This window comes from Exophiala oligosperma (genome assembly GCF_000835515.1).
Source record: "Exophiala oligosperma strain CBS 72588 unplaced genomic scaffold supercont1.9, whole genome shotgun sequence".
Classification (NCBI taxonomy): Eukaryota; Fungi; Ascomycota; class Eurotiomycetes; order Chaetothyriales; family Herpotrichiellaceae; genus Exophiala; species Exophiala oligosperma.
Genome location: NW_015622826.1, coordinates 570,540 through 596,056, shown reverse-complemented (window position 1 = coordinate 596,056; position 25,517 = coordinate 570,540). Strand labels below are relative to the sequence as shown.

The 25,517-nt window shown below is 51.3% G+C and overlaps 8 protein-coding genes across 8 annotated transcripts; 5 read left to right on the top strand and 3 right to left on the bottom strand.

Annotated features, from left to right (window-relative positions):
- Positions 1-1,254: 1,254 nt before the first annotated feature.
- Positions 1,255-4,455, top strand: PV06_08820 (uncharacterized protein). Its single transcript, XM_016410197.1, has 3 exons — positions 1,255-1,670; positions 1,726-2,309; positions 2,371-4,455. The coding sequence occupies exons 1-3, from the start codon at positions 1,536-1,538 to the stop codon at positions 4,154-4,156; spliced, it is 2,505 nt and encodes an 834-aa protein (XP_016259219.1). The 5' UTR covers positions 1,255-1,535; the 3' UTR covers positions 4,157-4,455.
- Positions 4,456-4,835: 380 nt separating this feature from the next.
- PV06_08819 (uncharacterized protein) lies at positions 4,836-7,734 on the top strand (the record flags this gene model as incomplete). The annotated part of the gene is made up of 6 exons (XM_016410196.1): positions 4,836-5,421; positions 5,499-5,833; positions 5,942-6,022; positions 6,119-6,759; positions 6,841-7,047; positions 7,111-7,734. 6 exons carry the CDS (start codon positions 4,836-4,838, stop codon positions 7,637-7,639), a joined length of 2,379 nt encoding a protein of 792 aa, XP_016259218.1. The 3' UTR covers positions 7,640-7,734.
- A 2,265-nt stretch (positions 7,735-9,999) lies between these two features.
- Positions 10,000-11,711, top strand: PV06_08818 (uncharacterized protein). The gene is made up of 2 exons (XM_016410195.1): positions 10,000-11,280; positions 11,334-11,711. The coding sequence occupies exons 1-2, from the start codon at positions 10,138-10,140 to the stop codon at positions 11,457-11,459; spliced, it is 1,269 nt and encodes a 422-aa protein (XP_016259217.1). The 5' UTR covers positions 10,000-10,137; the 3' UTR covers positions 11,460-11,711.
- Positions 11,712-14,742: 3,031 nt separating this feature from the next.
- On the bottom strand, positions 14,743-16,313 carry PV06_08817 (uncharacterized protein; the record flags this gene model as incomplete). Its single annotated transcript, XM_016410194.1, has 6 exons — positions 14,743-14,938; positions 15,018-15,495; positions 15,571-15,800; positions 15,860-15,887; positions 15,956-16,174; positions 16,271-16,313. 6 exons carry the CDS (start codon positions 16,311-16,313, stop codon positions 14,743-14,745), a joined length of 1,194 nt encoding a protein of 397 aa, XP_016259216.1.
- Positions 16,314-17,667: 1,354 nt separating this feature from the next.
- On the top strand, positions 17,668-20,111 carry PV06_08816 (uncharacterized protein). The gene is made up of 2 exons (XM_016410193.1): positions 17,668-18,318; positions 18,371-20,111. Exons 1-2 carry the CDS (start codon positions 17,755-17,757, stop codon positions 19,001-19,003), a joined length of 1,197 nt encoding a protein of 398 aa, XP_016259215.1. The 5' UTR covers positions 17,668-17,754; the 3' UTR covers positions 19,004-20,111.
- PV06_08815 (uncharacterized protein) lies at positions 19,149-21,008 on the bottom strand. Its single transcript, XM_016410192.1, has one exon. The coding sequence runs from the start codon at positions 20,723-20,725 to the stop codon at positions 19,985-19,987; it is 741 nt and encodes a 246-aa protein (XP_016259214.1). The 5' UTR covers positions 20,726-21,008; the 3' UTR covers positions 19,149-19,984.
- Positions 21,009-21,797: 789 nt separating this feature from the next.
- Positions 21,798-25,495, top strand: PV06_08813 (uncharacterized protein). Its single transcript, XM_016410190.1, has one exon. It carries the CDS (start codon positions 22,479-22,481, stop codon positions 23,337-23,339), a length of 861 nt encoding a protein of 286 aa, XP_016259212.1. The 5' UTR covers positions 21,798-22,478; the 3' UTR covers positions 23,340-25,495.
- PV06_08814 (uncharacterized protein) lies at positions 23,883-25,356 on the bottom strand. Its single transcript, XM_016410191.1, has one exon. It carries the CDS (start codon positions 25,188-25,190, stop codon positions 24,159-24,161), a length of 1,032 nt encoding a protein of 343 aa, XP_016259213.1. The 5' UTR covers positions 25,191-25,356; the 3' UTR covers positions 23,883-24,158.
- Positions 25,496-25,517: the final 22 nt, after the last annotated feature.

Here is a 25,517-nt window from a genome sequence, read left to right as displayed (position 1 = left end):
GTATTGTGGTTTCATTTGAGACAAGTCTATTGTATCTAGCTCGATTCGGTATTTCCATACCGAGGCAGGCATCCATGTGGACTGGGCCAAAATTTCGGCTGCTCGGTCAAGAGATGGTACATGTACAGTACGGTATTCGTTTTAGGCCCTCTGTTCTAAGGAGTACTTCATGCCCATATTCCCTTGCCCAGAGAAGCAGACTTGCAATACTAATTAAGGAATAGTAAATTTCGATTGATTTGGGCCGAAGGTCGTGGGTCACTTCCAGGCTTTCCGATGCCGAAAAAGCTGATGAAACGTTGCAGTACGGAGCGTGAGAATGTTTCGAGTCTCGAAGGCCACCCTTTGTACGAAATACTCAGTACGGAGTAGTCTTTTACACTTTCACGTCCCCTGGTGAGCAATTTCCCCAGCCTTTTCATGCTCATCGGCACCACCGTCACCAGCCATCGCGCCTGTGCGGTGGTGGCTTTGAACAAGAGTAACCACAGATCGTCAAGCGTACGAAGCACTGACTTACGTGCCTTCGGTACCGTTCGAGAGTGATCCGTGGTCTGAGTCCCCCGGAGCAAGCCATCTTGAGTCTGCGCGCGCGCTACGAGGTTTGTATCCTGGAAGGCCTGGATTGATGATATGGAGTTGGAGCCGAGCGCGCTCGGTTGCCCCTGAACATGTCACGCTATTCCCAAAGAGGAAAGATGGTGTACCCCTGGTGTGAAGTTGTTTTTTTCTTCATCAAATCGCTTTCCCTACATCGCGTCGTCTGGATCCATCCTCAGCCTTCGTCCCGAGATTTGACTGTTGCGCAAGTCGCGTGGCTACGGAGTCCAGCAAATCCTCACCGGTCAGCAACCAAGCTTTTCTGCCATGCCGCCAGGTCATTGACCTCTTTCGGCGCCATCACCGTCTTCACCCCCCCGTCAGAACATAAGTACTTTTCATGGCGCGACACCTAACCTCTCTGAGGACGGGGCATCCCTCAAGCCAGCCTCCACTCTCTGCCGCCCCCCTGACACCTGTAAGGTCAAAGACTATTCTCGAGAGACCACTTCGACCTGTAGAGTTGCAATATTGGTTCTCCCCTCCAGAGGGTACCTGCGTTAGCCGGGCGGCATTACTCTGGGAAATCAGCCCGTCCCATTTGCTGACTGGCGAGCATCCACAGAGTCGTGTTTGGAACGGGGCAGAGAGATGAATTGTTCCAGATTTGACGGTGGAGAGAAAGAAGAGATGCGGTCATTGCTGCAAGGTACGGTGGGCTGTGGCAGGACAGGACTCGGGGCAAGCCATGACCTCTTTGTAACCTGACTACATCCATATGGCCTCCTGGTGACTTGTGCGTTTCTTTCTCCCCTCGTTCTTTTTCCCTTCCACTCTTTTTTCCACGTCCACGGTCCTTAACATCGCGCTGTGAGCTTCGTGCTTGCGTCCAGTCTTTCAACAACGGGCCTCTTGTAGCCCAGTCACTCTTTTATTTTGCTTTTTTGGTAGTTGTTTCGTTCATTTCACCCTTTTTTGGCTCGAGTCTATCGATCATGCATACAACCGTATCAGCCGCCAGCTTGCTGGCCATAACCACTTTCCTTTCAACAGCACTCGCTTCGCCGATCCTCGAAACCCGCTCTGTCCCTGTGAAACGAGCCAGCGGACTGGAATTGGCTGTCTACTGGGTAAAGATGGACGGGGGATGCTTTGTGGGTGAAGAACCAGGCTGATGTTGTACAGGGACAAGGACCAAGCCAAAACCGTCTGGCAGATTTTTGCCAGGATACGGCCTTCGATGTTATCCCTATTGGGTTTGTCAATACCTTCCCGGATCAGGCTGGCAACAATGGGTACCCCGGCACCAATTACGGCAATGCTTGCGGAAGCCCATATTGGAAATCCCCAGATGGCACGCAAACCAAGATGTTCACAAATTGTTGGCAAATCGCCGAGGACATCCCTGTGTGTCAAGCGGCAGGCAAAAAGATCCTCGTGTCATTGGGAGGTGATAGCCCCGGCAACTTCATCGCCTCGACAACTTCTGCGCAAGCATTTGCAGACTTTCTCTGGGGCGCATACGGTCCACCACAAGACACCACCGAGACGCTTTTCCCGAGACCCTTCGGAACCGACGTTATCGTTGACGGATTCGATCTGGATATCGAGTCTGGAAGTGACGCCTTCTACTCTGACTTGGTCAACGAGCTGAGAGCCAAGTTCGGTACCTACTCGGGCAAGCAGTTTTACATTTCTGGTGCACCACAGTGCGTGGTCCCGGATGCCCATCTGGATAGCGCCATCATGAACTCGGAGTTTGACTATGTGTATGGATGAAACCCAGGGTGCCAGAGTAATATAGACGATTGAGGCTAACAAATCCTTCAGGTTTGTACAATACTACAACACCGACAGCTGCTCAGCTGCTTCATTGTTCTCATCTGGCTCGTTGAGCACGACCACTGATATCTCATACGGCTGGGTCAACTGGCTCGAACAGTACTCAATGAACAAGAACGTGAAATTGTTCGTCGGTCTTCCAGGATCTCCTTCTGCTGCTCATCCTCAAGACTATCTTGATCTCAACGAGGCCCAGGCTCTGATCACCTCGTATGCCTGCGGAGCGCAATATTCACCAGTCTTCGGAGGTGTTATGGTTTGGGAAGCGACTTATTCGAACAACAACCAGATCAACGGTAAGAGCTATGCCCAGAACATCAAGGATATTATGAATGGTATTTCGTGCCCTGGTCAAGCCACTACGACGACGACGACAACAACATCGACCACCACCACCACGACCAGCACAACGACAACCACTACCACGACTACCACGACGACAACTACAACTACAACGTCAAGCACTACCACTACCACGATCCCCGTGCCCACAACTACAACTACAACTACAACTACCTGGGCCGCGGTCCCCACCACAACTACCACTACCACCGCCACCACCACTACCGTAGCTGTCGTTCCAACGACTACCTCGACAACCACCAGCAACGTCCAGACGACCACCACTACCTCGAACTCTCAAATCGGACCAATCAACGGCTCCACCACAACATCCTCCAGCAGCACTTGGGCTTGGACGACCACATCTAGCAGCATGAGCACCACAACTTCGAGCTCTGAAGTCGGCCCGATTGGCGGTTCAACCTCGAGCAGCACTAGCAGCACTTGGGCTTGGACGACCACGTCTGGCAGCTTGAGCTCCCAGACTACCACGACTTCGAGCTCTCAAGTGGGACCGATTGGCGGCTCTACTTCAACTCCATCGACCTGGGCTTGGACCTCTTCCTTTTCCACCACCTCATCTTCTGCCGTCGGTCCAATCAGTGAGAGCACCACGAGCTCGAGCTTGGCCACCGCTCCTTGGGAGGACTGGACCACCACCACCACCACCACCACCGTAGCCACCTCGACTTCTCCAGTTAGCCCGATTAGCCAAACCACGACGACCACACCCGGCGCACCGTGGGAGGATTGGACCACTTCAGCTCCAGTCACCACGCCTGCATCGTCGACTGTTGCCCCAGACTCCACAGTCACCGTCATCACGACAAGCTACATCGATGTCTGCCCGACTGGCTTCGTCACCAAGACGTTCACTCTGACAACGACAATCACCCTCAAGCCAACCTCGACACCGTTTGTCTGGCCTACAGGACCAAACGGGGTCCCATCTGGCTTCACCACGACCGTCACCACCTGCACTGCATGTGGCCCAACCATCACGGTCACCCTGACGATCCCTCAACCGACCGGGGCTGCCCCCATCACGCAGACAGTTGTCCCTGTCGAATCCAGCCCGGCTGGCTTCGCACAGGTTAGCCCCACAGGCACCTTTGTCACCGTCACTGGACCAATCGTCACCGAAACTCGTCCTGCCCCGTCCGCGGCCCCCAAGGTGTCTACACCTGTGGCTCCCGTCGCCCCTGTCGCAACCTCGGTGTCGCCCGTTGTTGCGCCCGTCGCGACATCTCAGGGTAGCAACAGCGCCTGGCTAGGTGTCTCAGGACCTGCGTCTCCTACCTCGGGCTCACACTCAAGCCCCGTCTCCCCTGCCGTCGCTACGTTCACGGGTGCTGCTTCACAACAACTGCCCAGCTCGAAGATGACTGTTGCATTTGGCGCGCTTGTTGCTGTTGCGGGTCTGTTGATTTAAGAAAAAGTGTGTGAGATCTATCTTTTTTTGAGCATAATACCCCTCTTGAAACTTTGGAATCTAGCACAACGAGTGATTCTGTGATGGCAAGAAAAAGGCATGTGACGGTAGAGAGAAAGCATAAGTCATGAGCGAGCGTTTTTTCGGGTTTTGTATTTGTCTATATTTACCTGTTGCAGTGTCAATATGTTTTTGGGAACAATTCTATTTCTATTCATATCATTGATCGTTGAACGGATCTTTGACCCTCTCTTGACCTATGTGATGTAGCCATTATTTTTTCATATGATATACATGGCTCGAATTTCTTTGTATGTCTTTACGTGGTGTGTTCGATTTTCATTGATGAATGAGTACAATACCTCATAAAAGTGATCAGGCTGACGAGGCCATATAACCGAAGAAAAGGCTATAACGCCGAATAACCGAGAGCCAATTATATCATTTCATACTCCGCAAATTCGCTCCACTATCCACTTCGTCTCGACCCAGACTACGTACTGGTTGTGCTCATACTGTACCATCTCATCCCGCATTTTCACACCGTTCCCCCCCCCCGGGATATTCTATACTCCGTAATGAAACCCCCAGATCTTTAAGTTTCCCCCTCCAGAAAGGACTGTTCCTCGTTAACGAGTACAAAAGTTACCTAGGTACAAACAACACCATGTACCAGTCGATGTCTCGCGTCTTGTCTTTTGAATCTTCCCCCAATACGACGCCGTCTCATCCCAAGAGAAGGGCACCGGTGGCATGCACGGCCTGCCACGCGAGAAAAGTCCGCTGCAACGTCGTTTCAAGTGGAAGACCATGCTTCAATTGCCAACAGGATCAGAGTGTCTGTGTTCTTCACGTGTCGGCCAGGGGTAGGCATAAACGCCCCAGAAAAGGAGAGAGGGGAACGACGACGACCGGCGGCCAAACCACCCCCAACGACACCACCACCACTGTCCCCAACAACGACAACAATCACCCCAATACTCCTCCTACTACTAATGTGCATGATGAAGAAGAACCGAGACGTCTCCGCTCGCCTGTTGCTGCTGTTATGTCTGTTGGAACTTCTTCAACAAACATCGGCCATAACAATCATACTGCAGCACCGCCATCGTCGATACCATCACATACGTCACACCCCGAGGAGACACCCTTTGACCGTCCCAGTAGCGTCGAGGCAGAGGATTTTGAATCCAACGTGGCAGGCTACAGGCACATTGTTGATCATCAGGTAGCAGGTCACGGCGCCAGAACGCACATCTACGTTGGTGAGTTCGACCCTTCCACAACAAAAAGTCACCACGTCAACAATCCATTAATGATACCCAATCTTTACTCGTCGCAGGGGAAACTCAAGGCATGAGATTCATCTTCAACGCCGTCAAGGATAGCAAAATCGCCTCTTGTGCACATTACGTGGTCCCACCGGCGAACAAGGCCACACTGGCCCCGGAGGATCTCGCATTTCTTCAAGCAAAGGGAGCCTTTGAGATCGAAAGTGAGGATTTGCTAGGCGAATTGATCACTCTATACTTTCGACACGTTCATCCACTGTTGCCCGTCATCGACCCTTATGCCTTTTTCAAACAGTATGAGCAACAGCTCCGGGACGGAGGACCTTCACCGTCATCACAACTCAGCCTCTTACTTCTTCAGAGCATGTTTCTCGCAGCGAGTAGTGTGAGTTTTTACTTCCCCCCCCCTTTTCCTTTTACTATTTCTTATTACTCGATACTGGATACATCATTGAAGGCTCACACTCAGAATCTGACATGTTTTCTTATCTAGTACATCTCTCCTCAAGGTTTAAAACGATCAGGAGCACCTTCAATAGTTGCTCTTAAAAGAAGATTCTATCTTCGTGCCAAGGTGAGTAAAACCCGGCAGAGCCTGGACGACCCTGTCATGTTTTTGTTTCAGAAAGCCCCCGCGAGAGTTCTAATTACTTGTATCTCTACACCCTAGCTACTATACGATTTCGAATACGAAGCCGACAAGACCTGCCTGGTCCAATCGGTATTGCTGATGGGGTTTTGGTTTGGCAACACACACGACAGGGTCGACAGTTGGCACTGGATCGGGGTCGCCATCAACCTGGGCCAGGCTCTCGGATTCCACAGGGACCCAGGGAGGAGCAACATTCCACTTTCCACCCGACGTCTCTGGCGTAGGGTCTGGTCGTGTTGTGTCTATCGTGATCGTTATGTCGCTTTGGGTATGGGTCGGCCGTGCCGGATCGTGGCCGAGGATTGTGATGTCCCGGATGTCTCACTGGACGACTTCAAGACCGACCCTGCCTTGTTATCGGATCTCAGTGCGGGAGCCGCCACGACGGTACAAGATTGTGAACAAGTCTCACCCATATTTTTGGAATTGCTGCAGGCGACCAAAATCATGGGCCATGCGCTCAATTGTCTGTACCGTCCCTCTCTCAAAGTCCCTCCACCCACGACGGCAGACTTTCAAACCCTCGATTCAGAACTACAAAACTGGTACGCAAACTTGGCTCCCATGTGTCGAACTGAAGCCATCTCCCTGGATACCGGCCCAGGAGAATCATCCCAGGTCGCAAAGGTCCACAAGTACTTTGTTCACATCACGTATCAGTAAGTGTTTTGGTTGACGTCTTGACATTTCCTTTCCTTCGGTTTACAAGACCTCAGCTAACAATCCCCTTCCCTTTCTAGCGTACTCACCATCTTAATATACAAGCCACTCGTCTTCAACAAAAAGGCGCCCATGGCTTTGGCAGGGAACTATGATGAAGACTCTGCTGTTGCTGCTGCTGCTGCTGCTGCTGCATGGGATAGGTGTCTGGCTTCGGCATCGGCTGCTACTGACATCCTGAGGAGTCTGGCTGAGGAAGATTTGGTCAGCGCTCTACCACCTGAAAGGTAAACTATACACCCACCCTCCCCTTTGGAGGTTCTGGTTGTTGCTGACGCGAGAATTTCCAGTGCAACGATACTCATCATCGTTCTCTCAATCCTCTTTCTTCATCGGTTGTGGAGCTCGGGATTCAAGCAACACCTGGCCTCTCAAAAGGTCGACCTCGCACTCCTCATTCTGAGAGAACTCCAACAGAAATACCTCGCGGCCCGTTTCATTTCCGCCTACTACACCGCCGCATTCCAAAAGATCCCACAAGAGGCCGCTCAGGGAACGTGTCAGATCGTGCCTCCCGCGTGGGCCGGGCCCGCATCGAGTGGTGGTGGTGGTGGAGGAGGAGGAGGAGGAGGGGGAGGAGGAGCCATACCTGAGAACGCTTCGGAAAACATACAGTCTCAGATGGACCACCACCTTCAAGACCAGTCGGGGAGTGCAGCAGTAGATGCTCCGGTTAATAACCACAATGAAGTCTATCCCTTCAACGGCAATACACTGTCACCGAGTCTGATCTTCCCGGATAGCGACTTCTTCTGGGACTATGACTTGACGGAAATTATGGGTCAGAATTTTGCAGAGGACTTTTCTACAGACCTCTAGTTGACTCGACAGGCTACATACAGCCTTGGCTACGTACTACTTCAGTAGTTATTCCTGACTTAGGTGATGAGCTAAATATCAGCCCTCTAGTCAACATACCAATACGACAATGTAACTGTGCTCGTCAAATGACAAATATAATGGCAATGCCAATAAGGAACTTTCATCACGAGTAGTGTGGAGAATGCCACCCACCGCACTGGCTTGTTGGTACATCGCCAGGTAAAAGAAAGGCGAGATAGCCGCGGCTTCATGCCGGTGTTTCTGACTTCGGAGGGAGTCTTTCAGCTGTCCATCGAGTAGATAGAATTCTTGACGGTGTGGAGTGAGGTTGGAGTTCAGGAACCTCGGGTGTTGACTGGTGGAAATGCTCCCGGATGATGATCACGACACTGCGAGACACTACAAAACGGCTCCTTGTCATCAGCTGTACCGAGGAATCATCCTCTTCACACCCTTGGATTGTTTCTGCAAAGTGACTTTGCCCGACCAGAGCACCATATACCTGTTATCCTCAAGTTACAACAAGAAGAGCACCGAAAGCAGCCAGCATGCCACTCCCCCAATACACCAACAAGGCTGTCGATTGCACCATCAAGCCAGACACAGGGCGATTGAAGGGCAAGAGTGTGGTCATCACGGGAGGTCAGCTTTACTGTCCCTAGAACCAAAGCTTGCGCTATTTCAGGTGGCTGACAAGGGCGTATAAAACAGGAGCAAATGGCTTCGGAGAGTCCCACCTTCGTGCATTCGCAGCTGCAGGGTAAGGAGACAGCCAAAATTGACTCCCCTATGTTATGGAGCAACACCTCACGGTTGACGGCTCACAGATCGTTCGTGACATTTGGAGATATTGACGAACGGAAAGGCAAAAGCCTGGCCGAGAGTTTGGGCAAGTACGTATGCATACTCACAAATGAAGACTCTCTCCTTTTCAGAGATCGACATGCTAACGACTATTGTGTTCGAGTAGAAATGTCCAATTCGTGAAATGCGATGCAACATCTTGGGATGATCAGCTGAACATGTTCAAGCTCGCTGTTGCCAACTCGCCTTCCAAGAGTTGCGATATTGTGGTCGCCAATGCCGGCATAACAGGACCAGACGAAATCTTTGCCCTCGAAGGTAACTCCGTCTCAACCTGAAGTATTATCACGAGCCTGACGTTCGAGCAAGACCCTAGTGCTGAGCCCACGAAGCCAAAATTACCAATACTCACCCTCAATCTGATTGGGGCCTTCTATACATTCAAATTGGGCCAACATTACTTCCGTGCTCAACCAGAAGCCGAAGATCGAGACCGTTGTTTCATCTTCAAAGGGAGCATTGCCGGGATACTTGACCAGCCCGGTTCTTTCCAATACTCGACGTCCAAATTCGGTCTTAGGGGCTTGATGAGAAGTGCCAGACATACGTCCTGGCAGGCAGGTATTCGGGTCAATTTTATAGGACCATGGTAGGACAGCCTTCTATGCCTCTCGATTTGGTTTCGCGTCTGGATTCATAGTAGAGTGGAAACAGGGCAAGGCTGACTGTGGTTGAAAAGGTACACGAAGACAACTATCCTCAAACCTGCGGTCATAGAAAGACTTTCCGCGAAAGGAGTTGATTTCGCCGAGGTCGAGGATTGTACGACCGCAGTCCTACGTATTGCGACTGATAAATCGGTCAATGGTATGTGATGCAGGCTAGGCATCGTTACGAGTTGCTGACAATCTTGGCTCTAGGACGCAGCTTTGCTATTCTTCCCCGATCTGAGGTTGCTTCGGGATACATTGATGCGCAGGTGGATGATTTTGAGGTCGAGCCTTGGAAGCGACTCCAGGCTCAGGTGTTGAATGCTTCAATTCGGACGATGAGTGCGGACGTCCAGACTGCGGAGAAGTAGAACCATTGTATCTTGAGCCATAGAAGACGTCTGAGGTAGTTGCCTCCGTGCTTAATTGAAGGTGAAACAATGGCATGTCAAGATTAACAGACTCAACGTCCAGATGATGCATACCTCTTAGTCTGGGACAAGATATCGGCAAAACAAGCTTGATCGTTCATTGACATAGACCCGCTTCTTCCAAGTCTACAATAGTGCGTGGTAATTACGCCTATCTGGCACTTGATACCTGTAGGGGGCTTTCACGTAGCTAGGTAGGAGATAGTGAGGCGGTGGAAGAGTGAACATTAGAACATCCCTGATACTCGCAGGGGGGAGTTGTGGGCAGAAGGTTTCTAAAAGCAGCGCCTCCAGGTTTAGGCGATTGAACCGCCAAGCCTTTCACAGGTTTGTTGCAATGCGTCGCCGCTTTGTGTTCGCGTCTGTGACCGGCGCGTTCGTTTTGGGAAATTTACAACCGCCTACCTAGATTCACAGTACAATAGTTGACCCTCTCTACCAAAGAATCCAGCGCCCATGACATGGTTTCCTGAATAGGCCAGCGTCGCACTCCTTCGTACTCTCTCCCTTCGGGCAACGCAGGTGAGCGTGCTCAAGCCCTGATCTCAAAATGAGTCTCTTCGGTGCTTCCACCGCACAGCCCGCAAAGCCTGGCTTGTTCAGCTTCAACAATCCTACCTCCGGCCAGCCCACTGCGCAAGCCTCGCCATTCGGACAATCCCAGACACAGCAGAACAATGCTCCGAGTTTCAGCTTCGGCACCTCACAATCACAGCCTCAGCAGAGCGGTGGCTTGTTCGGTACGTCTACACAACCACAACAGGGCGGAGGTTTGTTTGGAGCGTCGCAGTCTCAACAACAGTCAGGAGGGGGCCTGTTCGGTGCTTCGAAGCCACAAACTGGAGGACTGTTCGGTAGTTCCACACAACCACAACAGCAGCAACAGACCGGAGGCTTGTTTGGGACGTCAACACAGGCGCAGCAACAACCACAACAAGCACCATCACGTCCGCTTGACCAAACCCTAAGATTTGGCCAATCTCAACAAGGGCAGACGGAGTCTCAATCGATGTGGGAAGAAGGCCGTGGGTTAAATGTTTACAGGTCAATACCGGCTCAGATGACTATCGTCAAAAACAAATGGGATCCAACAAGCCTATCATCTCCCCTACGAGCATACCTGTATCAACACGTCGAGACCGAAACAGAAGCTCTCAAGTATAGAGCGGGACCGGGGGAGGACGAAGACAAATGGGAGGAAGCCGTTTCGAAACGCCCTGGACCTGAATGGGTGCCGCTTCTAATCCAGGGATTTTTTCAGCTTGGTCGAAAGGCACAGATTCAGATGGAAGCAATTCAAAGATGTAACATGATGCTCCAAGAAATCAATACCTCGCTTGACGTACAACTTGACAAACATCGCCAGAACGTGGCCACAAGATTGGAGGAAAGCAAAAGAAGGCAATTGGCGACAGCTCGGAGAGTCCTCTCGCTGGCTGTGAAGGTTCAAATCCTGCGCAACCGTGGCTATGTCATGGACAATGCCGAAGAAGAGTTGAAAAACAACCTGGAGAAGCTGCAACGGGCGGTACTCGATCCGAGCCTCGATGCAAGAGAGCAAGAAGTCTGGGCAAGAATGCTGGGAATTCGGGAACGAGCGAAACGACTCAAAATGGAGACGGAGAAACTCACACCAGTTGCAAAGGATGAGGATGGAGTCTTGGACGAAGAGACAGTCAAAGCTGCAAAACGAGTATGTCCCTCAAACCCGGTCCATGACTAGCCCTTAGCTAACTTCCTTCTCAGACACTTGAAGCGCAAGATGTTCAGTTGCGACACTTGCAGAAAGAATTAGACCTCATACAGCAAGGCTTTGAAGATTGGGAAAAGCTATCCAAAGAGAGAGACAGTGAAGCTCCTCGGCGCAGATGAGATGTGCCACTCATCAGACTATGAGTGGCTTCCGACTTACCATGATGTGCTGCACGTTTGGTGTGGTAATGGATACGGATGGGTCAATACAAAGGACTTCTTGCATAGCGATGTTGCGATATGGGACTGTTGATAAAACGGAGATTATTCTGGGGCTCTATCTATGGAGGCAGGCAGTCGTTTCTTCAGCGTGCATCAACCCACGCTGGACATCCTGCTAATAATGTACAAAATCATAATGTACAACAGAGATTTGGTTCTCTTGCTGGTCGGCTGGCGTGGGGTAGCTGATCTTCCGCAGAGGTCTCGTCACCTGTTCTTGACTCCTCAACCTCAATGCGCGAGGTCGATTGACTGGGCGTCAAAGGCCTTAAAAGAGCTTTCGTGCCCATTCAATCACATGAGGTGCTATTAGTGAGCGTTAGTTTTTTGTGTGCCCTGTCTTTTTTTCCGTCCCTTTGCAACCCTTTGGGCACGACTTGGAAGCTCTCCGAGCGACGAGAGAAAATCCGATGGAATTCGGGGACAAACGTACAAAACCATAACGCTATGCATGCGGCTGTAAAGGTTTGGACTCCGACCGCGGCTTTGGCTTCACCTTCGCGGATCTCCTTTTCCGAGAGATGTTCTTGGGCTAGAAGGGCGAATGTTAGCATTCGGCGTCAAATGGTCGCGGTGAAGCTTTGCTGTAGGTACTCACGTCCGGCGAACATTGTGAAAGTGATTTATGACAGAATGGAGTGTCGATTGAGATATATGCTGGGGCTCTGCGACACGGGCAACTCTCGATAATGTGACTTTGTCAGGCCTTGAGACGACTGCGCTTTTCGTCGAGATGCAATACTGAATTGCGGTCGGCAAACTTTCCCCTTTTCCGTACCTCCCCGGTTCCTCCCCTGTGAGAGGCCCATTAATACAACAGATTTAGAGGAGTACAACATCAATTGCCTACACAATTGTCTAAATCAAATCCTCCAGATATGTTCAGAATAACGGCAATACAACAACCAAAATACGCATCTCCCAGGACCTGCCGCACATTGGTCAATCGAAACCCCCAAGGGCAGCCGTTATTGGAACCCTCCGCGGGGCCATTACTCAGGAAGGCTGAGGAGGCTTGCAGACTCTCGTATTCTTCTTGAAAGCTAACACGAAATTTAAAATCGCAATGAATCATGACAAGACCATTTCTCCCAACAAATGGACGTGAGATGACGGTCATGTTGATCCCCAGATCCAAGCATCGACAAGCATTTTCCCACCTTCCCACCAGGTGTGACAGCCAGTGACCAAGCACGAATTCGTGTATCTCGATCGACAAATGACACCCAAGTGGCTGGTGATTGGTTTTCATGGACCCCTGAAAACGGAATCGTCCCAAAGAATGAATGCCCTTTGGAGCCTTCTTTTTCTCTGCCCTCTGCACCTTGTCATCATCATCATTTCGAACCAAGCTGAGCCACCCGGTGGTACACGCAAGACTTTCCTCTGCATGCCAGTTTCTGGTCTTTGGCCCCTCCAGGAGCAACACCAACCGCGTGTGTCTGTGATGAACATCCGGAAGTCGCCCAGAGAGTCATACCAGACCGCCCCCTCCCCTGTGATAGTCCCGGGGCCATTCTCGCCCTGGGAGGGGGGCTGAGCCTGAGCGTGCATTTTCGCTTTAGCCTTTTGGCCGGCGCCTTACTCCGTAGTAGAAGCGAGAGTAATACTTGACTCTTTTTCCTACTCTCTCTTTCTCACTTTTCATGCTCACCTGATTACACCCAATCATCGTTTAGGCTTTACTAATTCTCCTCTCTCTCTCGGACATTCACCTCGTTTCATTGATTGGTCGTGCTAAACACTTTGTATACATACACAGGCAGCCTTCCCTCTATTCCTCTGTCTCTTCTCTCTCTCTCTCACTCACTCACTCTCAACGTGGAGAGAGAGAGGCTTCTTCATGGCTTCGACAAAGGATACGACAACGTCACAATTAGCAGCTCAGCAGAGAGCCAAACAGGAACGTCTTCGAGAGAACCAAAGACGGAGTCGAGCTCGCCGACAAGAATACCTGGTCGAACTAGAGCAAAGGTTAGAAGAATGTCGTGTCACATGTAGGGAGGCAAACTTTCTTCGACAAAGTTTCCAAGAGCTTCAGACGGAGAATGAACAACTTCGTGGTCTGTTGAACAATGCGGGCCTTGGTCCTGACCTTGTGGATTCGTTTCTACGTCAACGTTCTCAGCAGCAGCAGCAGCAGCAGCAAGCATCTTCCCTGGCAAACAACAAGAGTGGCGCCGCACCAGCTAGCAGCACAAATCTACGGCATCTCAAACCAAGGCTCACCAGTCCTCCCAATTTGCGCCCCGCGGATGCTTCCAATCAACCTCGTGACCCAAATTGTCACCCAGGACCGTCCGTTAATACCGTGAGTAGTACCACTGCACGGTCCAACAACGGATCATCGAACGAACCTCAAGCAGCTTCTGTGTCTTCGCAATCCTCATCATGTTGTCCTCCAAGGTCCTCCCAAGCCTCTTCTTTTTCTTCGCCCTCAGATTCAGTCCCACCTCGCCCGCCTCTCGATACGTCAGATTTCCTGAATCAACATGGTCTGCCGACAGTGTCATCGACTGACTGTACTGAGGAGCACGTTCCAACTCCATCACCAGGAGACCCTTCGGCGCTCGATTGGCTTTTCAGCGTCTCGGAATCTACTTGGGAAGAGTTTGTAGCACATTCTGCCGAACTATTCGTCCAAGGAAACACGGAACCGAACGAATCCAATTCTTGAAAAACTGCAAGTCATTTCTGGGCGGGATCAAAGGAAGACAAAACAAATAGGGCGGTAATCCGTTCTCCTACCAACTGTGGTCAGATTTTACATGGCGAAACTGGAAGCCTCCACTGCGAAGGTTCACTGTAGGAAGTGATCGGAGCAATGTTCCATATGGGCAGTCTCCTCTGTTGCCTTGCAACTGATGATCTAAAAGTGCTCATTGTGTATTCTCGTGCTAGTATGTGCCTAGTGGAGGAAAGTGTTTTCGGATGTGTTTGGAGCAACCAAATCTACAACCGCCTGCGTGAGCCATGATGGTGGCTATCCATGGTAGAGATATCTCAGTAAGTAAAATGAACAGTCCCCCTCTGACGGGATGACTGTGAAAAAAAGCTCACAAATTTTCAGCTCCGACGTCTTTTTCCCGACCAAGTCGACATCGTACATCAATATATCCTGCTGTCAAGTGACTGTGCATGACGATTCTTGCGCAAAAACGCTCAGAGAATAAGGTCGTCTTCACTTCTGATTGCTAGCTGGGTCGTCTCCGCCGCCATAGGCATTCAGCGGCACACTCGTCGTACTGGAAGCGGCCGACTTTGGAAGAGGACGTCGACGGGTCCAGAACAAACCGCCTTCCATTACCGCCACTGCAACTGCCGAGACGACACCCGCACCGGCCGCCAATCCCGTAGAATCGTCAAGCAAGAAACCCCTTGGTTGTGCACGATCAGCGATCCGGAAAATAAAAATAAAGAAGTCTTCTTTCTTTTTCAGAAGCAGCGGGAACTTACAGCACGAGGTTGACCATGCCGACCCAAATAACACCCCTGCCGAGCACAATGTGCACGTACGACACGAAGGTTCTTTTGCCCAACTTTTTGTACTGCATGTGATGCCAATAGCCCAGCAGACCCTGTCCCAGAGCTAGAGCCACAACGAGGATACCGATGATCTGATGAGCCGCAGAAAAATGCTCCCATTCGATGCCGAGAATACTGAGTGCGATTGCCACCACAAAGCCAATGACTGACGCGGCCAAGCTGATGATTTGCGCGATCCAGTGAATCTTGAACGATCGAAACACCCTCAGAGCGAGGGTACCCAGTGGAAATGCTATCACGAATGCAAGACCCAGCAGTACAGCATGCAGGACGACCAGGTCGTGGGTATACCCTGGCTGAGCCCTGGCGTGGATATTGGACGTGCCGGAAATCAAGGGTATATTGGAACCCGTTGTAACGCTTTTGGTCATATCAGTGAAGAAGACACCTGTATGTAACGGCAAAAAATTAGCCTTTCATGGTTTGCAATCGCTGTATCCCCTCAAATTGGAGACCTTCGTACCATAATGGGAATGCTTGTTTATGTCGGCGTCCTGTGAGTTCGATGTCACCGGATCACCGGGGCCAATGGCCCAGATCCACGGTTGTGCCGAAGACGCAGTGTCAATGGGATTCCTCGAATATTTTGTACAATTCAGACACTTGATGTCTGCTGTCAGAGTTCCACCTTCATTTGAGGTATTGACGACGTTATATCCAAGTTCTCCGAAGGCGTCTGGGGTGCCGTGGCCACTTTAGGCATCAGAAACGTATTCAAATGGAGACATGGGGAGGAGGGGTCAGCGCCATACTTTGCGGTCCGAACACTTACTGTCACGTCTGTCTCTAGTCAGCCACGGCGCATCAAGTGTCGATACACATTAAATTCAAGGAGGGGGAAACCTTACCTCCTGGATTGGTAGATGCGTAGAGGATAAACATCAGCGACCCGTCCATTCTAATACCGGTGCCGATGCCTCCCCAGCCAGCGTCGGAAGGTACACGCAGTTGGAAGAGTAATTTATCGGGATTGCCATTGTTCTCAAGTAGCGTGGACAGCGCGAATCCTAGCTGGGACGATCTATCATAGAACTGAACAAAACTGCCAGCTGACGTTTGAATGAGAACTAGGGTTGTACCATGTCAGATGGCTCGCAAAAGGAAATAGAATTGTCTCCCTGGGCAGAGGATCAGAATTTGAGAGTCACGGCCGAGGTACTTACGCCAGGCGACATGCCAGCGAAGATTGAGGCAGTGTGAAAACATTGAACCGTGTTTGAGCGCTCAAGTCGAAAACCAGACAAGGTTGCATACACGAATGGACTCGCTCGCGATATTGACGGAAAGAAAAGAAGGAAAAAAAAGGATAGCTATGAGTTGTGTAATGCCGATGGGCAGGCTGAGATATATACATGAGCAAGTACTGCCACTCACACTTGGAAACAGGTCACGACATTAAGGCTGCCTCTCTCACCAAGGGGGGGCGTAGTGAGCACTTGAATGCTCCGGAGTGGCGCAGGAGCAAGGAAAAAAGATTGGCATTGCGTCTACATGTTCAGTCCACACGAGATAACGCATGCCAGATTCGGTCCATTCACATCAGTAATGAGTGTCGCAGTTTCTTGGTGCGAGTATGCATTGGTGGGAATTTTGAATGTGGAGGGATGCCCTGCACTACGTCTCGAGTGAGTTGGGAGGCACGCGAGCCGCAAGCCGCGAGTCGCGCAAGGCAATAGTGAGCCTGGAACATCGGTGTGCATGGTCAGTGTAACCTATGCCAGAGGTTTCCGTATGGCAGGGGAGAAAACATCAGTCGCTCAGGGTTGGGAATGGTGACTGACAAGCATGCAAGGGATGTTTGGTTTGAAATAGGCGCGTTGTGATTGGTAGGCCAGTCATGGTGGAAGCGGTCGGTTAGGGGGAAGGGAATGAGGATGGCGAGGCCTTTCCCCGAGATTGGAAGCGTATTCGTGATCCGTTGATGTCAATTACGGCTGTGCCTTTTCTTTCTGGTACTCGCTCTCGGATATATTGAGGAGTTCCTTCGTGTTGGTGTGTTCATCACGACATATGAGGGCCAGAGTGAGTTGGTGCTGGTCCTGGCGAAATACGACCATCGCCTCTCATGGTGATCCTCCTCACAAAAGATGCACGTAGCTCTTGCAGATACAGTGCAATGCTGAATCATGATGATCGGGAGACCAGGGAAACGTTACCTGACGACTTGGAGGAAAGCAGGGGTCACCTCAGAGATTCAGACTTGGACTTATCAGATAATCAATCGTGCAAGTGACCATCGGGGAGCAGCACAATAGACATGGTGCACACACATTCCTGCAAGTCTTCAACACAAAATCCCTCACTGCCACAGACAAAGAAGCCAGGGTTGAAATATGCCTTGGTGATATCAGAGGTCACAATCATGATACATTTGGCTTCTCTACTACGAGATCGCTCGTATGCCAAGTTCTCGTAGAGCCTTGTCAAGTGGGAGTTGCAGCCTTGCAGATTGCGAGTCAGAAAACATGAAATCACGTGCATTAATGAATCGACTGCCACTGACTTGGCAATGAACTTCCTGTCAATAAGTTGTCACTGCATTCCTTGATCTTCTCATAAACAAAACTCTCGACTTCCCCTCCAGTGCCCGTTCGTTGTCGCATCTTACCTTTACGATCATCTCTTTATCCATTTTTCTTAAGTCAATATGTCGGACTCTCCAGCCGAGAGACCCCCGTCCGATGCCGAAGGACTAGACAGACCTTCAGAGAACGAAGACCAACTCGACGATCTAAACGATGAGTTTGAAGATCCTTCCAGAGCAGAACCTGCCGATGCAGACTCCGATGACGAATCCCTCCTGTCTGAAGTCGACGAGGCTCAATTCGCAGACTTCGATCCAACCGCAGTTCAAGTCGCCCCCGATTTTGACACACTCAACAGAACACTAAAGGTGAAGAAGCGGAAGAGAGCCGAGGGAGAGGAAGACGCACCCAAAAAGAAGAAGGAGCGAACAAGAGAGAAGGCTAGGACCAACCACAAAAAGCCGGACAGTGACGATGGCTTTTCTGGCGGCGAACAGATTGAAGGCAAGAGACGCGGAGGCAGAAAGGCTGGTGGTGGTGGTGATGGCGAAAGAAGACCTAGACCCAGGGTGGAAATCGATGAAGAATCATTGTCCCCGGAGGAACGAAGAAGGCGTGCGTTGGATCGGGCCATGGACGCAGCCGTAAAGAAGTCATCTGGAAAAAGACTTCGAAAAGGTGACATTGTAAGTTGACCTCCTCGACACGCTGATGTGGTCTTTCCTGACAGTTTTCAAGGATCTTGAGCAAGCTGCCGATCAAGAAATCGAAGAGATGCGCAACCGAATGATCATGGCAGCCGAGGCTGACGGAGACCTGGTTCGACAAGGCCTTCCGGCGTCTCAAAAACTGAAGATGCTTCCAGAAGTTGTCAGCTTGCTAAATCGCAACACCCTGGTGCAGTCGATCCTAGATCCGGAGATGAACCTTTTGGAAGCCGTGCGATTCTTTCTGGAGCCACTCAGCGATGGTAGTCTTCCGGCATACAACATCCAGCGCGAGTTGTTCGCAGCTCTGTCCAAGCTTCCAATGAACAAGGAAACCCTGATTTCTTCGGGTATCGGTAAGGTCATGTTGTTCTATCGCAAGTCCAAGAGAGCGGAACCCACGATCAAACGACAGGCTACCAAGTTGATGGAGGAATGGTCCAGGCCTATTCTCCAGAGAAGTGATGATTACACCAAGAAGACGTGGACCAGGGCCAGCTATGATCCATACAAGAGGAGAGATGATCTTGTTCAACCTGCAGTCGTGCCCAAGGCAACTGGTAGAGTTGCTCCTGGCCAGAAACAGAGCAACAGGGCGAGATTGTTACCGGGTGCTACCAGCTACACCATTGTGCCCGAAGTGTCAACGATTGTGAGAAGGTGAAGGAGAAGCATATGAACAATCATGGGGACGATTATAATGAGAGGAGAGTTTGGCTAATGGGTGAATTCATGGCTAGCTCTTGAATTGATAGAGCCTTGCGCTCTGAGGTTTCATGGCTCCTCAATAGGCGTCGAGTTGTGATATCTTCATCAAAAAACCACAACAATTGCCATTTTTTTAAGAGTGCTAGGGCCATTCATCCGCATGCCATAATACTACTGCCTCTGCATGCTCTTGCGCTTTTTCTGTTTGGACATTGAATGGACATGCAATGAAATAACAAATGAGCAAAACAGACAAGTCACCTCTCTGTCCTCCTTTCCATGTCCATCTTCCAATTCTTCCTTTCCAGACAACGATACACTTGATCTCCCTCTTTCTTGGATATTTCACATCGCTGGTACCAGGGAATTCTGGACCATTCACAAAGCACTGCCGGCTGCTCAGCAATCATTCTCCTTGTCCTTTCCTCTTGACCAAAGCAGCAATCATCACCGTCTAGGCGGCCGGAGTGAGCAACTGTGCGCTCGTCCACAGGCTTGGGAAACGCGGCCGCGGCAGAGAGACAAAAGAGGTTGATTGATGATGGAGGAGAACAGCACAAACCAATCGACAAGCAATCGTCCTACCTCTCAAGATGATGATCCAAATGCAGTTCCAATAATCCCTCCAACAACTCCAACAATTCCGGCTCCAAAATCAGCTCTGCTGCTCCCAACGAACCTTGAAGCAGATGATTCAGAGCAAGGCTCCGGCCCCTTTCAATTCGCACCCGAACTCTTCATCCAAACTCCTCCTGCGCCTCCTCCTCTCCATCAAGAATCCGTTGTCGCTACTACATCATCATCAACATCTCAAACAGGGCTCACACGGACGACGACGACGACGACGACAACTACGACAGCAGACTCGCCGCAGCAGGGCCATCAAGGCAGCAGCAGCAATTCGCACCAGGCAGACTCGGACGTCGCTGTGCAAACTTCATCTTCCTGGAGAGGCATGGTCCTTGGGCAGGGGCCACGGGAGAGGATCAGAGTCGGAGACGAGGTTTTCATTCTGGACATGCTTGGAAACAGCATCGTGTCTACCGACACCATTCGTCCAGCCCAGTTGCTGCTGCCGCCGCCGCAGCAAGTCGGTGGTGGTGGTGGCGGTGGTGGCGGTGGTCCGGGTCCGCGGCCACGACTCCTCCTCCTCGACTCGCCCTCCATCTACATGATGGTCGGCACGCTGGAGATTGAAGGGGTGGGGTTGGCGTACCATTTCGTGCCAACCTGTGCCGGCGGTCAAGCGAGGGCGGTCTGGCGACGAGAGTCGCTCGTCAAGGTCCGGTTTCGCCCCGGAGAACGCGTCAGATACACCGAGGACGGGAGGGAGTGGGAGGCTCTGGTGGAGAGCGCCGAGGTGGTGGCCGACAGACGACGCTACAATCTTTTTGTGCCCGGATTGGGCTCTGGGCGTATCTTGGTCACGGATGAGCTTTTGAGGGCATTGGATACGAGTGCCTAAAGGCCCTCCCTGGAGGGGGGTTGGAGTGCCGTCCAACATTGGCCAGACAAGATCAATGTGTGTGTGTAAAAGACAGACAGAGAGAAATGCTTTGCTTTGCCAAAGGACAACGTTTCGAGGCCTGCGGGCGGACCTTTTTTCGTGTTGGAAAATCAAGCTTGGTAATGACCATAGGTGTGTGTACACGTGTGTCCTTTCGTCGAGACCAGACATTGGTGCTGCAAAATGCGTGATTCGTAGGAAATTGTGCACTTTGTAGATTTTATAGATCAGGAGGGAAGATATGAGGAATTCCTTCAACGAGACTGTGGTACGAGGCTTCAACACTCACCTTCCTCACACTCCGTCCCTACCTACCTTATAGCACCCCTTTGCAGTGGTCCAGTGGCCAGCCACCCATATTGTACATTGGACCCGTGATAGATCTGATGTTACAGGGGAGCTCAGGACAACCCCAGAGTAATAAGTGCAGTTACAGGTACTCCGCAAGTGTATAGACTACTCCTTACCTAACACTGAACGAGGTCTTGATGATTGTACGGAGAAACAATATGTACAAAACATGCAACATGGGAGAAAACAACGGGTTGGCGCCGTTGTGGCCATTACGATGAGGGCCACATTTTTTTTTGCAGACACCGCGGGCTTTGACAAGGGGCTTGGAATCGCCGACTTGGATCCCCCCCCCAAAATGAAAGTCACACCATCAGTGACAGACATCACCTGTTCACACTTTGACCAGCACTGTTTTATTTTTGATCGTAACATTAATGATGATTGTTGTTTTCAGGTTCTGCAACTGGATGTAAAAGCCTGGGCTCTTGTTGTCTTTCTGTTTTGGAAGTTGACCGAAGATTCGCCTTGTCAAGTCGTTCAATTCGCATTTGGCAGGTATAGATTTCTACTTAAAAGGGTCCGCGGAAAACGATTGAACGTCGGTAAAACGTTCTAACAGGCGTTCCGATGGTTTACCGGGGTCGAGTCCCGTAAGGTACGTAGGTAGTTTTGCCAATTGTCATGAGTTACAGTACCTAGGTACTTTGTAGGGTAATGTCAGATCAAATTCATGATCAGATTATACAGTAAACCCTCCGTACCTAGTTGTATGCTTTTTATCCAAAGGTATCCGTACTGTACAGATGGGAATGACCAGGTAGTGATGTGTGTTTTATGGGTATGAGGATGCGATGCGTAATAATAACCTGGGAACTGTGAAATTACCTGACATTACCACCACCTCCCATGGCAATAGACCACCTATTAATACTCTCCATACCAGGGAATTGATGAGGCGGGCAATACATACAGCCAGTTCCCGAGAACGAGAGACTTTTTTTTAATCTCTCTCTTTTCTTTGGGTACTCCCCGTTACAGTATAAATACACAAATTAACCCACCGCGGAGCCTTGATGTCATTCCATCCCCCAGAACGCAATCAATAATATATTACGAGACTGGAACTTTGAAGAGTGCTTTAATACTTATATTTCGGATATCGTAAACTTGTCGGTGTCTTTGAGAAATCTCTTTTTTGTTCTCTTCTATACAACTAGCTTGACACATCCAAGCACACACGTCCAACACATACCACTTCGCTTGTCCTCTTCGGAACCAAGCTTAGTCACACTGCATTGACCTCTTCTCAGCGGTTCGGATCAATCATCCAAAGCGCCTGGCGATTACTGTACAAAATACATCATCTTTCCCCTGCGCTGCGGAGAAAGCTCCTCACCAAATCGAATTCCCTCTCTCCTGCAACTCTGCAACTCCCACATCAATCCGACCCTTTTTTTTATCACCACTTCCGTAACGAAGTGCGAGAGAGCTGAGACTGTGAAAAGCGGCATTTGTCGCAACCGAATACTACAAAAACCATCCAACCCCTCGCAAACCTTTGCGAAATTTGATCCCTCGAACCACACTTTCGCCAACACCCCCCCCCCCGGGACACCATCCTGCTATCATCATGAAGCTCCTCACCAAAGAACAAGAACAAGAACACTACCGGCAGACGCTCAAGGGCGGCACCATCGGCGGCACGGTCGGCCTGGCCGTGGGCACGGTGGGCGTCCTGCTGGCGCAACGCCGGTACCATTTCTTCCGCAACCTCACCCTCCCGCTCAAGGCCTTCCTCGTCACGTCGGCGGGCACGTTCGCCGGCATCGTCGAGGCCGACCACTACAGCCGGGCCTACGAGATCCAGTCCAACCCGATCGACGTCGAGTTCCACGCCCGGCAGGCCGAGCGGGAGCGGGCCGAGAAGGCGGGCAAGACCTTCACCGAGAGGGCCATGGACTTTGGCCGGAGGGAGAGGTACAAGATCGTCGCGGGTTCCTGGATCGCCAGCATGGGCATCGCCTTCGCCATGGTCAACCGGAACAAGTACCTGACGGGCCCCCAGAAGATCGTCCAGGCCCGTGTCTACGCCCAGTTCCTGACCCTCGGCGTCCTCGTCGCCACCGCCGCCTTCGAGATCAGCGACAGCCGCAACTCCCAGGGCCGCTGGGAGACGGTCCGCTACATCGACCCCACCGACCCCGACCACAAGCGCATGCTGGAGAAGCAGGTCGAGCGTGACTCGCCCAGCCAGGGCTCCGGAAACGCCAACGACGACCTGTGGAAGGAGATGGTCGCCGCCGAGGAACAGAGGATGAAGGAGAGGGAGGCCCGCCACAAAGAGTACGCCTCAGCCCATCACAACGACAACAACAACAGTCATCAGAAAAAGTCGTCCAACAACAACAACAAGTCCAAGTCCAAGAAGGACGAGGAAAGTGGCAGTGGTGGTGCCGCCACCGAAGAAGAGAACAGCTCCAAAGAAAAGTGAAATCGTCCTTACTTGAAATCTCAAAAAGTAACTTGTTCACTCTCCAGTCGGTTCCTCGCTCATGATACTGGTGCCCTGCATCCCCCCCCTTCATCGAAACAAGTAATCAATCCACCTTTGGCAACCCAACAAGACTCGTCTTTACGGGAGTATGGGGAGCCAAAAAAAAAGTGTGATCAACCAAGTCAAATTAGTCAAATCAGCCAACTGTACAACATACATACAACCGACATCGAGTCACCGCGCGCAGGAAGGGGGCCAAGATGTATCCCCCCAAAGCCAAACCTTTGTGAACAGGTCACTCTACCTGGACCTCGCTCGCTCTCCCTCTCTCATCCAACTAGCCCCCCTTCCCTCGACCTGGACGGCCTCGCAAAGTTGGAAAAATGCGCAGCTATATTATGACACATGGGCGTTTGGGAAAATTTCCCGTCTGATTATCTCTTTGGGTTCCTTTTTTTTTCCGAGGCTCTTCTTGTCTTTATTTAGCCTACTAAGCCTGGCATGGTCCGTACGTAATATGTGTGCCTGATCTCTTAACGACCGGTCATGAGAACATAGTATTGACAGTATAGAACTAAAAAAAACCCTTTTCTACACCACATGGATGCTCTGCTCCTTGTTTCGCCCGACGCCACTGCTAATTCGAATTCTACCTGAATAGTTTGTACATATAAACGGCGAATGCCTCCAACCCCCTGATGACTCAGTCCAGTCCAGGTCCAAGCCTTGACAATAGATGATTGCATGTTCGCATGAGCGCACCTTCATCTTCATCCGCAACGTCTTCGTACACCGACACTTGCCAGGCCGCACTCGCTATTCGCGGTTCGCTTCTTCCAAGAGACCTTTGTCCAGCGCCAGCCAGTGGGATGCAATGCGCAGTCCACGGATCCTCTCCATTTCGATCCGATGCCAATCCCATTCCCCAGCGTGGTCGATTTCGGTCGACGGCATAAGTGGCTCGCCGGCGGTGAGCTCGTGGGTCACTCTCTCTGCAACCTCTTCGAGTTGAACCACGATTGCGGAAGTGGCTTTGACGGCCGGAGCAGGAACGGGTGCGGGCAAGCCTTGAGGCACCGGCGTGGCCACCTCGGAAGAATCCTCGGTCGATGAGTCCAGCGAGTCCGGCACCAACGTCGGCGTGTCCGAGGGTCCCGAGCTCTCTCTGTGTTCTCCCGCCGCCCCAGATCGGTACGTCTCTGGCTTTTCCGGCAACCAGCCTGCGGTCGTGAGGCACCTTTCCGGCGGCACCGTGAACCTCCCTTTCTTGACGACGTATTTGCTCAGGGCAGATGCGAGCACCACTTCCCCCTTTCCCCCTGTGGCGGGCCGGATGAAATAACTGACGACGACGATCCATTTCTTATCCCAACCCAACACCCGCGACCGCACCTCGTAGCGTTCGTAGGGTTTGATCTCACGGTGGAAGGAGGAATGGACGCTCCCCAGGATGACCGCGGACCGGCCTGTGTGTCCTTCGTCCTCTAGCGCCTTGATTCCCCGGTCGCTGTTCGGCATCAGCAGCCTCGTCATCAGCGCCGTCCTGCTCTCGTCGAGATCGGCAAAGTATGTGCTGTTGCTCTTGTGGAGATTGTAGTCCGTCTCCAGCAGCGGTGACCTGGAAAAGATGGACACGTCTTCGAAGAGCGGGTACATCTTGTCGGACTCGGCCGAAGCCTTGATGGCACGCTGGACCTTTGCCGGAGTGAAGGAGTTGCGCACGAAGCGGTAGGCGAGGCGAAGGTGCCACGCCAGCGGGAGAGATTTGAGATTGATCAGGGCGAAAACGATTGCGAGGGTACGCCACGAGGCAATCGTAGAGAGTGAAGGTGCCATGTCTGCGAGCATTGATTCTGATAAACGAGCGGTGGGATCGAGTCTATTACTCAACAGGTAGTTGAAAAATAAGGAATACAAGCATGGAAAGATGGACGATACCGTTTGCTACGCGTATATGATGCGCATCTCTTCGGCCAAAGGAATAGATTGTACGATATATACACAAATAGGAGTCTATGGTCAGATTGAGGTTCGATGAGAAAATCGGAGTACCAAAGTCATTATTTAGAAAGTGACAGTCGCAAATGCCTCGGCCTGACCAGCCAACAGCCCACCTACTTGCTGATCATGGCCAGTCTTTCCTACCTTATACATGCTATACTCGTACTTACCTAC

Excerpts from the sequence above, each read along its gene's own strand:
- PV06_08820 (XM_016410197.1), top strand. The coding sequence starts at position 1,536 with ATGCATACAACCGTATCAGCCGCCAGCTTGCTGGCCATAACCACTTTC. Across the intron at positions 1,671-1,725 it reads TGGAATTGGCTGTCTACTGG|GGACAAGGACCAAGCCAAAA; the intron begins GTAAAGATGGAC and ends GATGTTGTACAG. Across the intron at positions 2,310-2,370 it reads AACTCGGAGTTTGACTATGT|GTTTGTACAATACTACAACA; the intron begins GTATGGATGAAA and ends CAAATCCTTCAG.
- PV06_08818 (XM_016410195.1), top strand. The coding sequence starts at position 10,138 with ATGAGTCTCTTCGGTGCTTCCACCGCACAGCCCGCAAAGCCTGGCTTG. Across the intron at positions 11,281-11,333 it reads CAGTCAAAGCTGCAAAACGA|ACACTTGAAGCGCAAGATGT; the intron begins GTATGTCCCTCA and ends CTTCCTTCTCAG.
- PV06_08816 (XM_016410193.1), top strand. The coding sequence starts at position 17,755 with ATGTCGGACTCTCCAGCCGAGAGACCCCCGTCCGATGCCGAAGGACTA. Across the intron at positions 18,319-18,370 it reads GACTTCGAAAAGGTGACATT|GATCTTGAGCAAGCTGCCGA; the intron begins GTAAGTTGACCT and ends ACAGTTTTCAAG.
- PV06_08815 (XM_016410192.1), bottom strand. The coding sequence starts at position 20,725 with ATGTCTGGTCTCGACGAAAGGACACACGTGTACACACACCTATGGTCA.
- PV06_08813 (XM_016410190.1), top strand. The coding sequence starts at position 22,479 with ATGAAGCTCCTCACCAAAGAACAAGAACAAGAACACTACCGGCAGACG.
- PV06_08814 (XM_016410191.1), bottom strand. The coding sequence starts at position 25,190 with ATGCTCGCAGACATGGCACCTTCACTCTCTACGATTGCCTCGTGGCGT.